The following is a 13,040-nucleotide window of genomic DNA, read 5'->3' as shown; positions in this document are numbered from 1 at the left end:
AACATTTTTTAATATCTTCCTGAAGAATCAGACCTGAACCTTTTATCATTATTTATTGACTGTCTTTATCCTTAATAATTGCTTTTTGTCTTAAAGCCTTTTTCATCTAAAACTAACATAGCTACTCTAGCTTTATTTTGATTAATACTTGCTATATCTTTTTATATCTTTTACTTTCAACATTTCTGTGTCCTTATGTTTTAAGTGTTTCTCTTATAAATAGCATTTAGTTGATTTTCTTTTTGCTTTCTAAATCCATCTCACAATCTCTTAAATAACAAATTTAGACCATTTACATGTATTGTTACTACTAGTGTAATTGAACTTAATTCTACCATTTTACTTCAGATTTTCTCTTTGTCTTGTTTTTTTCCTATGCTTTCTCATTTATTTCTCTTATCTAAGTAGAATTTTTTTGTTAAATTTCTTCTCCTGTTCTTCCCCACCATCTGTCTCCCACCCCCTTCAGCACAGCAAACTGGTTTGGAAATATAGTTTATTTCTGTTATTTTAATAATTACCCTTCTACTTATGGTTAAATCTTACCTAACAAATTCTACACATATTCATTACATTTTGTTTCACTGACTCTAAATTTAATATGTTAACCTCTCCCCTGAATAATACTTTGATTTTGAGCACCCAGCTCATGGCTTTGTATACTATGACTATTTTGCATTTTAGTTATATTTCTTTTAAAAAATTTCCCAAATTAGATATTATAATTATCATTTTATATTGACAATTTTTGTTTAGTTTTGCCTACATATCTACCAGAATTCTGCATTCGGTGGGAAAATGAAAATAGGCGTGGTACCTGCTTTTTTTGCTGTGGTTAAGATGAAAGGTTGAATGTTGAGATGGGCCTGATTATTTGGTTATAAGACCATACTGTTTATAAGTGTACCCAAAATAATTTGAGACAAAGAAAATTGGGTTAATTTTGTCACATGTTTCTGTTTAAGTGGGGCTCTGAAAACAGAATCCCCGAGATGATGTCTTTCTCATTCCCTGCAGAACCTCATCAAATAAATGACTGTCAAAGATGTAGCACCAGATACAACAGGAATCCACCTAACACAGCTTATGATGTTAATCTGTCCTCCTCTGTCTTTGCCTTTGTTCTCAAATATTGGTCTAGTGTAAGACAAACCTAGGTTTTAATTCCAGCTTTGTGACGTCCCTGAAGTGTGACTCTGGGCAAGTTCCCTGATTTTGTGAGCCTCTAGTTCCTCATCTGGATAGTGGGATAATCACACCTACCTTAAAAGAGTTGTTTTGGAGCACAAATGAAATAATGATGTAAACGAAATGATGAATATTTAGCATAGTGCCTGGCAAGTAGTAAGTACTCAATGACTATTGTTGTATGAATCCACCACCATCTCATTGTTTTAGACATTTTTTGCAGAATTTGCATTCCTAATTTGTCCTACTGTGATTTCTGCCCCCTTTGCTTCTTTAAAAAAGCTATTGTCCATACAGACAGGTGGGCAAGACAAATTTATAATTTAACAAATAGTTATAAAATGAATACTGTGTTACCACCACCTAGGTCAAGGGTAGAACATTCCCAGCACCATAGAACCTACCCCCACTCCCTGTACTTCTTCACAATTTCAAACCGCTTTCTTCCTCACCAGATGTAATCACCATGCTGACTTTTGTGCTAATTATTTTGTTACTTTTCTTTACTGTTTTACCATTTATATATGCATCTATAAACAATACAATTTAGTTTTGTTGTTGAAATTTTCATAAATATAATCATATACCATTTGGGTGTTGCTTCTTTCATTAAACATTATGTTTATGAGATCCATTGATAGTATTTTGTGTAGCGTTGCTTCATTCTTTTCCTTTGCTATATGGTATTCTATTTTATGGGTACCTTTGTTCTTTTTAAGTATAAAATAAAAATAATAGCTAACACTAATTGGACACTTTCTATGTACTACTTTATAAAGTAAGTGCCTTTATTATTTGCATTGTACATACAAGGAAACAGAGCCCTGTAGAGATAAAGTATTGTGCCCAAGGGTTGGAACCAGGTATCTAATCTGGATACTGACTCCAGAACCCACAAAGTTTATTAACCTCATTCATAGTCTCAAGTTCTTCCACTAGGTACCTGATTTTGTTTTTTTAACTACAGTTGGTTCCTAAAAGATTAAATGGATAGTCAAGCCCTCCCACAAAAATCTAACATTTTTGTTTTAATTCTTATATAGGAAAACACCTTCCTTTACAGAGTCACTTGGTACCAAAACTGCCACAGGTTTTTGTACTTCTGCTCTTTGAGTCTTTTCAAAATATTGCCTCCCAAACTATGCCCTAGTTTTACCATTCAGATTCAAGTCAAATTTCAGTAGTTTTTCCTGTTCAAATGTACGCACAGCCTCTTCCCAAGCATTCATTCCTAACTCAAGCATTCTGCTTCTTTATTGATTACTGATTTCTCAATGTGCTTTTCTTCTTCATTCCTTTTCTCTCCATTCAGAAGCATTTCTGTGGCTATTGAATCTCTCCCTTCACCCTCCTCCCCCCTTTGATGCCATTGACATTGTCCCTGGGAGGTCTCCTCCCTTCCAAAATCTTTTAAGGACAGATCATTAGTGAAGGGTTTAAAAAAAAATTAGGAATGACAAGTTTAGAGTAGTTTGATATGTTTTAGGTCTGGGTTTTGTTGATTCAGCTGATTCCACAAATATATATGGAATGACTTGCTAACATTTTGTGAAGCTGACTTATTTTTATTAGCCATGCCTCATCCTCTTCCACCTCCCAACCCCTAGCCCAGAAAAAGTGAGATAAGCATTATTGTCACCATTTTCAGATGGAAAGACCAATACTAAAGGAAGTCAACAGCTTGACCGAGTTCAAGGAGTTCATGTGCAGCAAAGCTGGGCTTCAAACCCTAGGTGTGCTGACTCTAAGCCCTGTGCTCCTTCTTTTTGATCACGGCAACCTCTACTGAAGTTATAACTACTAGGAAGGGGAAATGGTCCTTTGTTATCCTTTCTTTAATTTCATGCATTCCTTTGTTCTTTCAACCAACGAACATATATTGAGGGTTCACCTTATGCCAGGCAAAACACTAAGCTCTGGAGATAACAAACTGAAAAACGTGTGGACCTGCCCTTGACAAGCACGTGGTTTGGGATACCCAGAAAACGAGTGCAATCTCGCATGCACAGTGCTGTTGGAGGTGTGTCTACTGTTCCCGGAAGCCCCCTAGAGAGGGGGAATGGTCTGGGAATATTTCTTAGAGGAGAAGTTGGCCACGTGCCCTTGCTCGAATTAATTTTCCCCACAATAAAAATAGTCTTAAAATATTTTGTTACCTCCCTGTTTGTGGACCTACAGTGGCCTTGATGTGGCCTCTGAAGGGCTCCCTCTACTTCCCCGCCCTCTGGCTCACTACCTGCGTTTGTCAATACTTTCTAGCTGCTTTCAAACCACAAGCATATCCGGACACCCCGGCGGATGACTCCCATTTCCTGCCCTCTCTGTCCAGGTACCTGCTGTTCTTTCCTCCTAGAATGTTCATCTGCAAAGCCATCTTCTCTAAAAATCCGCATTGCTCTCTCAATAAAATATGACTCAGTACGTTTCTAGAAACGCTTTCTCTTTGACTACGTTTGACATTCTTGATTATTTCTTTCCCTCGGACTTCTGATTTTCATCATTATAGATCAGAGTTTCAAAGTTTTCCTGGTATCCCATAACATGTAATATTCAAATATTTCCTTCAGGTCAGTTTCACAGCCATTCTTATAGTAACTCTGTGTAAACTGTAGCGTTTTATATTAAACAATATGTATTTATTTTGATATTTTAAATCACGTATGCCCTGCCTTCTTCATAAACAATTTGAAGCAGTTCTGATCTCGATTTGAGCTCTGTTCTGCCACATGCTGTCGTGTGACCTCGGGCAAGGTGCTCGGCTGCCTGGAGCCTCAGCTTTTCCACCAGAGACGTGGGGTGACGCTCGCCCTATTTCACGCCGTGCATGAGACGATGTGGCTGAAAATGGTAGGGTGCCGTGTGAATGGGAGGTTTTGGTGTCTTTGCCCCTCTGTTGGGAACATGGTCTGCTCACGGTAGTGAGGACCGCAGTTCAGCTGGCTGCTGAACAGAAAAGCCTTGCAGGGAATTGCCCCCACTTCTCTGTCTCCACGGCTGCTCCTCCCATGGTTTGGCCACCACCATCTCTCATCAGGATGACCGCAGTGGCCTCATAAAGGAGTCTTTCTGCCTCTCCTTTCATCCTCCTCCGGACTGTTCTCCTTGCTGCCTCAAAGTGATCTTTCTGAAATGAAAATGGGATCCTGCTCTCTTGGCAACATCCAAACTTGTTCACGTGGTTTATAAGACCCCTCGTAGTCCAGCGGCTGTGCACCTCCCTTGTACTGTGTTCAGCTGCTAACTCGGGAAGCAGAGGCTTCCGAGTCTCCAGACAAGATGATAGCACTCTGCCTGGATCCTTCCCCTCAATTCACCCCCCTTTTGCCTAGTTCACTTCCCCCAGGAAGCCTTACCTGATACCCTCTAGTCTGGGTCAGGTGTTTTCTCACCTTCCCCTGTAACCCTCCCCCAGCACCCTCCCCCCATTATAAAAAAGTGACACCAAACTGAAATTGCCTGTGTGACAGTCTGGGTTGTTTGTTGAAATGTTTCAATGCACCTAGCATTCCCTAAATGTCAATGAATGAACCAATGAATAAGTATGAGATACTCAGACACAGACAGCTGGTTTATTTACCAGCAGTCATATACTTTGTGGTCATGGTGTTTACCAGGATGTAATTAACCTTCCCCTCTTTTGTTTTCTTAAACAGACAAAGATATAAGCAGTGGGAGTTATAACCTTTCCTCCGCAACGACGGGCAGCTACTACAGTTGTGTCAGCCAGATCACCATAGGTGAGCAACTGTGCCAGTTTTTAATGAAACCTATTGTTGCCTATAAAGGTTGGGGGTGCAGGGCTATGGAAGGAGTGAGTAGAAAGGGTAAGCGCATCAAATTTATTTTCAGAGTCAGGGTAAATACTTGTGGACTCACCTTGTTGGGGTGCCCTCTTGTGGATCCTTATTGCTTTTGCATAGAGATGGATGGAGGAAATGTGATCCAGAGAGATTAACAAAACAAAACAAAACACAGGTTTCCCAATTTTTCTTCATTTGCTTTCTCTTTCATTTGTGTATCACCTATATTATTATGTACTTAATATTAAAACTGACTCTTTAAGATTTATTTGCATTTATTTTAAAAGAATTTATATCACAACTGCAAATAGAAAATGTACATTTCCCATAAGTATAAGTTAATGCATACATGCATAAAATAACAAGTCAGTGTTCCTGAATGCTAGCTATGCTTCGGGGGAGTCTGTGTATGCCAGCTGTCCTGTCCCCTGACTTCACAGAAATAAAATTCCATGTCATAGCCCATGGCCTTCTCAGAAACTTGAAGTCTGCAGTTTGGGGTGTGTGGTTCTCTATCCCTTCCCCCCTGGATGAGGAACCCCCCTATGGAGACGGTAGGATCCTGGCAGAATATACTGTGTTCACCTAGCACTCTCCCAGCCGCCTTCCTGCTCACCTTTAAACATGTTTTATTTTGGTCAAAAAGGGAAGAGTGATCATGATTATTTTTCTGTCTGCCGAATCTTTCCTCTCCTTTCCACTTCCTTTCAAACTTTTCTTGATTTAAGAATCTTGGCTATGACTTAGAAACCAAAGAGTAATGGTGATACTTGCAGCTAACATTTATTTTGCACTTATCGTTTGTCAGCTGCTCTTGGCCCTTGACGTACATTATTTGACTTAATTGGGACTCTATGAGGAAGGTACTGTCATTTCCCCATCTTACAGACGAGGAAACTTGCTGTTTGCCTCACAGCCAGAAATGGATGTGCCTAGGATTCCAATCCAGGAATGACACAAGCTCATGCTTTGAAACACAGTGTCATGGTTTCTCAGACTCCAGCAATGTGAACCCCTGTAAAAAGAAGTAATAATTATGAGCCTCTAAAATGGATTTAAATTATTTTTATTATAAGGATACCTAAGTATGTTCCAACATAAAATGTAACTAACTATAGACACCTTATTTTCCAAATAGCCATAAAAATCAAATCAAATTTGTAAATGAAATTTAAAACACTGAGAAGAGAAACAACCACAAATTCACCACATTAATTTAAGGTGATGGGCTTTGTTATTCTGCTGAAATGCAGTCACTGCTTGTAATGCAACGCGGTCCTGGCTGCAGCAGTGAAGGTTCTTTGCACTGAGCTCAGTATTTACAGTATTTATGGTAACTCTGCTGTGCCACCACCTCTCTCTGTTCAACCCACTCTGAAATCTCTGTTAATGCTCCCTCAGGTGAGATTATTGGATCTTTGTTTGTTTGCACCTTTGTTTGCACCTTGACATTCCCCTCTCTCTCCTCTTCTCATTAAGTGTATCAACTGGGGGCAACTTGATGGAAACACAAAAGCAAACTCAGGCACTAAAATTAAGTGGCAAAATTTGGTCCATGGTATGCACATATTCATTTTTAAATGATTAAATTGACTTTTAAATGAAAAATGAAAACAACTTAAAAATCCCTGTGGAGAGTTCATGGACCCTGGTTTGAAAACACTAAATAACCTAAAATGACATTCCTAAAGACATTAGTTAAGTAGTGGGAGGTCGTTTAGAGTTCAGAGAAGGAGGGTGACAGGATGAATGCATGTATGAAAGGTTATTTGGGTGGTGAACAGGATGGATTTCGTGTGCAAGAATCTGGTGTTATGACAGAGTAAGTGGCTCTGACTGTGGTCTTGACATGAGACAGTAATGAACGTGGGAAGTGGGATAGAGAGGCAGGTCTGGAGGGAGAGGCATGGAAGAGTCAGGAGGACTAGTCATTGCCTGGATGTGCCTCAGATAGTGTGCCCTGAGACTTTGAGTCAGGTTGACAGGGAGTCTGAGCTGTTCATTGAAATACAGAGGTCAGGAAGAGGACTGCATGGCTCTAGGGTCCCAGTGTGTTGGGTTTGAGGTCCCAGTGAGACCCCCCACCTCAGAATGACCCACAGGAAGTTGGAAATGTGGAGAGAATGGGCAGGAGATGAAGATATTGGCATTCTCTTCACAGAGAGTTCAGTTGAATCTCTGGAAGAGGATGAAATTATAAGAGTGGGCATCAGTATATTGAGTGTGTAGAGGGTCAAAGACCAATCTTTGGGGGAAGCACAATTAGGATAGAAATAACGGCAGTGGTAGGAAAACCTAGCAAGTACATTTCTTGAAATGCCCAGAGAATTTCTAGAAGGGGAGACTGAGGAGGGTTAAAGTTAAAAGGCTGCCCTGGTGACATCCCATGTCAGTGGATGGTGGGAGGGGAGCCAGCTTACAAGGCTCTGAATAAGGAGTGATGAGCTGTGAGTAGAGACCTCTATTAAGACACTTGTCAGTGAAAGTGGAGGGGTAAACAGTGAGGACCATATGGGAGCTTTCTGTGCCAGGTGCTGTTCCAGTTGTTTTTCCTGTATTTACTCATTTAAGATGAGTAAATGCCACCAGAAAACTACTAGAGCTAATCAATGAATTTGGTAAAGTAGCAGGATACAAAATTAATGCACAGAAATCTCTTGCGTTCCTATACACTGATGATGAAAAATCTGAAAGAGGAATTAAGGAAGCACTCCCATTTACCACTGCAACAAAAAGAATAAAATACCTAGGAATAAAACTACCTAAGGAGACAAAGTATGCAGAAAACTCTAAGACACTGATGAAAGAAATTAAAGATGATACAAACAGATGGAGAGATATACCATGTTCTTGGACTGGAAGAATGAACATTGTGAAAATGACTCTACTACCCAAAGCAATCTACAGATTGAATGCAATCCCTATCAAACTACCAATGGCATTTTTCACAGAACTAGAACAAAAAATTTCACAATTTGTATGGAAACACAAAAGACCCCGAATAGCCAAAGCAATCTTGAGAAAGAAAAACGGAGCTGGAGGAAGGAGGCTCCCGGACTTCGGAGTATACTACAAAGCTACAGTAATCAAGACAGTATGGTACTGGCACAAAAACAGAAATATAGATCAATGGGACAGGATAGAAAGCCCAGAGACAAACCCACGCACATATGGTCAACTCTATGACAAAGGAGGCAAGAATATACAATGGAGAAAAGACAGCCTCTTCAATAAGTGGTGCTGGGAAAACTGGACAGCTACATGTAAAAGAATGAAATTAGAACACTTCCTAACACCATACACAAAAATAAACTCAAAATGGATTAAAGACCTAAATGAAAGGTGAGACACTATAGAACTCTTAGAGGAAAACATAGGCAGAACACTCTATGACATAAATCACAGCAAGATCCTTTTTGACCCATCTCCTAGAGAAATGGAAATAAAAACAAAAATAAACAAAAGGGACTTAATGAAATTTAAAAGCTTTTCCACAGCTAAGGAAAACATAAACAAGACAAAAAGACAACCCTCTGAATGGGAGAAAATATTTGCCAGTGAAGCAACTGACAAAGGATTAACCTCAAAAATTTACAAGCAGCTCATGCAGCTCAACATCAAAAAGCAAACAACCCAATCCAAAAATGAGCAGAAGACCTAAATAGACATTTCTCCAAAGAAGATGTATAGATTGCCAACAAACACATGAAAGAATGCTCAACATCACTAATCATTAGAGAAATGCAAATCAAAACTACAATGAGGTATCACCTCACACCAGTCAAAATGGCCATCATCAAAAAATCTAGAAACAATAAATGCTGGAGAGGGTGTGGAGAAAAGGGAACCCTCTTGCACTGTTGGTGGGGATGTAAATTGATACAGCCACTATGGAGAAGAGTATGGAGGTTCCTTAAAAAACTAAAACTAGAACTACCATATGACCCAGGAATCCCACTACTGGGCATATACCCTGAGAAAACCGTAATTCAAAAAGAGTCATGTACCACAATGCTCACTGCAGCACTATTTACGATAGCCAGGACATGGAAGCAACCTAAGTGTCCATCGACAGAGGAATGGATAAAGAAGATGTGGCACATATATACAATGGAATATTACTCAGTCATAAAAATAAACGAAATTGAGTTATTTATAGTGAGGTGGATGGACCTAGAGTCTGTCATACAAAGTGAAGTAAGTTAGAAAGAGAAAAACAAATTCTGTATGGAAATCTAAAAAAAAAAAAAAAAAGTGGTTCTGAAGAACCTAGGGGCAGGATAGGAATAAAGACGCAGTTGTAGAGAATGGACTTGAGGACACGGGGAGGGGGAAGGGTAAGCTGAGACGAAGTGAGAGAGTAGCATGGACATATATACAATGTAAAATAGATAGCTAGTGGGAAGCAGCCGCATAGCACACAGAGATCAGCTCAGTGCTTTGTGACCACGTAGAGGGGTGGGATAGGGAGGGTGGGAGAGAGGGAGACGCAAGAGGGAGGAGATATGGGGATGTATATATATGTATAGCTGATTCACTTTTTTATAAAGCAGAAACTAAGACACCATTGTAAAGCAATTATACTCCAATAAAGATGTTAAAAAACAAACAAACAAGAAACCAGGAAAAGGCAGACAACAAATTTCCCCCTGGAGACTTCAGAGAGAGCACGGCCCTGCTGAAATCTTGATTTCAGACTTCCAGCCTCCAAAACCGTGAGAGGAGAAATTTCTGTTTTTTTTTTAAGCCACCCAGTTTGTGATCCTTTGTTACAGCAGCCCTAGGAAACTCATATAACAGGTGCTTACTGACCTATGAAGTCACCTCTGAAGGGGCAGTGGGTATGTCACACCGTTTTCTCAGAAGGTGATGGGACAGCTGATAGGCCCTTGAATGTTGCTTCTGTTTCAACAAACTCAAACTGGCTGAAACCATAAGGAAGGTTATTATTTCATGTAATAGGAAGGCCTGTTGGGAGGACAGGTTGAGTAGGCTGCTGATGATGTTGTGAAAGACCTCCTCCCCTTTGCCTTCCTGGGAAAATCTATCTTTTTGATGGCAGCCCCAAGGCTGCCGTGGTTCCAGGAATTTCACTCAGGCACAACGGTGATCAGAGAGAAAGGAGCTTTGGTGCCTCCCTCAGGTGTTCACTTGAGGGGCTGAAACTTTCCCCTGAAGCACCTCAGAGACTTCTGTCTCATTGCATGGGATTTGGTCACATGACCACCCTTCAGCAAATCACTGACAAGGGAGGTAAGATGGTGTTCTTTACACCCATCATGGCCCATGTGGAGGTCAGGGAGTGTGAGGTCTGTCTGCCCTGAGTCACAAGCTGCGTGGGAGTGGGATGAATTCCCAAACAAAATGTGACTCTGTTGGGAGGAAGGGGTGTGGGTGGAGGATGGATTCAGCACAGTCATCAGGCAGTGTCCACTGCCCACAGTCTGTCCAGTACAAAGCACTTAAAAAATATTTATAGTAAAAGCAGCAAATAATTAACAACTTTATACTCAAAGTACTGGAGGGAGGACATCTCTGAGTCATCTAGCAATTCTTTTTTAAAAGCTCTTTTTGTTTTCTTTCATCTCCTGAACTTCCGTCCTTCTCTTACAGGATAGTCATCTCACACAGAAGTGTCTCATTTGTGAGGGAATTCCATTTAAGAGAACAGCACACTTCTGGACTTCCTGTTAATGTAGTTCCTTATAGGAACCTATGTCCTGACCGAAGAATTGCCAAAAGAATTGTCAAAAAATCCAATCAACAGAAAAAGTGACACGTTCTGAAATTTTTCTACCTATCCATGAGACCCTTGGAAAACTCCTTATTTTCTTCTTTTTTTTTTTTTTTTTTTTCTGGCCGCACGGCATGGCATGTGGGATCTTAGTTCCCCGACCAGGGATGGAACCCGCGCCTTCCCCGACCAGGGACCGAACCCGCGCCCCCTGCATTGGAAGCGTGGAGTCTCAACCACTGGACCACCAGGGAAGTCCTGAAAACTCCTTATTTTCTGATAGTAAACTCCTATTTTTTCATGTATGAAAGATTTAAGAACTTTAAAGTTGATTAACATCATTTTTTTTCTCAAGACAGCCTATAATTTTGAGTGTTCCTTACATGTCTCTGTTTAGGATTTGGGGGCTAGTGGGTGATAGTGTTGGCATGCAACTCAGAGAAAGCTGAGACCCCTGCTTCTACCCCACCCCCGACCTGGGGACAGGATGGTGGGTGAGGGAGAGTGAGTAGGCTGCCAATGTGACATTCCTGTTACTTGCCTCTTGGGCACCTGGACACTAGCTGTTCCCTTGGATGGTTGGATAACCACCCACCCCAAATACTTTGACCTCATTGTTGGTTTTAAATTTAGGCTGGTCCATTTCTATTCCATCAAAATTATGCAGATCTTATCATAGCTCATTTGTATCAGTGACATGAATTAATAGATCTGCTAATGAACTCCATTTCTGGATTAAATGATGTGGTAATTTCCTAAAGTAAAAAAAAAAAGGGGGTGGCTTCTTAGCACTGTGAACAATATTTTTTCAAAATTAAGTATATGTTATAAATTAGCTATCATTTTATGAAAGAAATGGTAAAACCTGAAATTATGGAGAGTCCAGAGTTCCTTGGAACTTTTAACGCTTTCACGGTGTGTGATATATATTATACACCCTTCTCTGTATAATGACTCCCAAGGAGCTTGGGAATATGGAAAGAGAAGAGGCATTTAAGCAAGTTTCCGAATGAAACAACAAGGCGAGGGAAAACACGGTCCTCTAATTATCTTCTTGTAAAAGGATTCTCTGGTGTGAGTAGGAGGTAATACGTTTTCACATTTTTAATAAAAACATAATGGAGCATCAACTCAAATCGTGCCTCCTAGAATTTCATTTCTATGCCCCAGTACACTCTTAGGAGCTACGGGAGATCCAAGAGTATTGATCACAAAATAAACACACTAGCATCAGAGGTTTAGTCCAACAAACAGGATCAGGGGGCAGCCTTGGCGTCAGTAGCTTCAGTTCAGCCTCCACTGCAGCTGTGGCTCCATTGCAGTTCTGAACATTAATTTGTGTTCTCTGTGATTATCTTCAGAGGCTCCGTAGCCCTTACCGGAGAAAGAATCACTCACCTCACTGTATTCCACTTACCTTTTAGGAAGGTGACTGACCAAGAAGAGTACAAGCAGTCCAGTCAGCATGTTCTCAAGGGTGTCAGCATTTCCCTTTCCTTGTGCATTCTGGTCCATTGAGATCCCTCTATAAAAAATTGTTCAGAAAGGAATAAATAACCTACGAGCGATTTGAGGGGGAAACAGACCCCGATTCCATCTCCTAGAATCCTTCTTGTTGCCTGTGTTCTCAGTGCGAGGCAGGGGACCAGAGCACCCATGTTGTCTTTGATGAGCCTGGGCTCGAATCTGTTATTTCTTTTTGTTTTTTTTGCGGTACGCGGGCCACTCACTGCCGTGGCCTCTCCCACGGCAGAGCACAGGCTCTGGATGCACAGGCTCAGCGGCCATGGCTCATGGGCCCAGCCGCTCTGCGGCATGTGGGATCTTCCTGAACCGGGGCACGAACCCGTGTCCCCTGCATCGGCAGGCGGACCCTCAACCACTGCGCCACCAGGGAAGCCCCTTGAATCTGTTATTTCTGTGTAGTTATTGACCTTGCAGGAGTAATAATGTCCCTTAGCCTTGGTTTCCTCATCTGTCAAATGGGAATATTAGTACCTTCCTGACAGGGTTATTGTGAGGTTAAATGAGGTGGTCCTGATAGATCCCTTAGCACATTGCCAATAAGCATTAGACATATTGTAACTTTTAGTGGCTTTATCATTTTATGACGATGAAGTAGATTGTTCATTGCTGGGCAGCAGGCGTGGTTTCAATGTGCATGAGTTCCAGATTTACAGCTCTGGTCCTATGTCTCCTAATCCTCATTTCGTTGTTTTTTTCAGTCTACTGCCAGACATTTCCGCATAGATATTTCCACTAAAGCTCCACCTCCTCGTGTCTAAAAAAAACACACTCAACTTTCTTCAGCCCTTGCC

The 13,040-nt window shown here is 40.9% G+C and overlaps 1 protein-coding gene across 1 annotated transcript in view; it reads left to right on the top strand.

Moving 5' to 3' along the window:
• ANO4 (anoctamin 4) overlaps nucleotides 1–13,040 on the top strand; it is a 440,366-nt gene that overhangs the window by 8,153 nt on the left and 419,173 nt on the right. Inside the window, exon 2 of the mRNA XM_073789215.1 lies at nucleotides 4,842–4,925. Coding sequence (XP_073645316.1) covers nucleotides 4,842–4,925 — 84 coding nt within the window. The remainder of the gene's footprint in view (nucleotides 1–4,841; nucleotides 4,926–13,040) is intronic.

The sequence above is a fragment of the Tursiops truncatus genome, chromosome 11 (genome assembly GCF_011762595.2).
Source record: "Tursiops truncatus isolate mTurTru1 chromosome 11, mTurTru1.mat.Y, whole genome shotgun sequence".
Taxonomy (NCBI): Eukaryota; Metazoa; Chordata; class Mammalia; order Artiodactyla; family Delphinidae; genus Tursiops; species Tursiops truncatus.
Note: the sequence above shows the minus strand (reverse complement) of the source record. Positions and strands in the feature narration are given on the sequence as shown.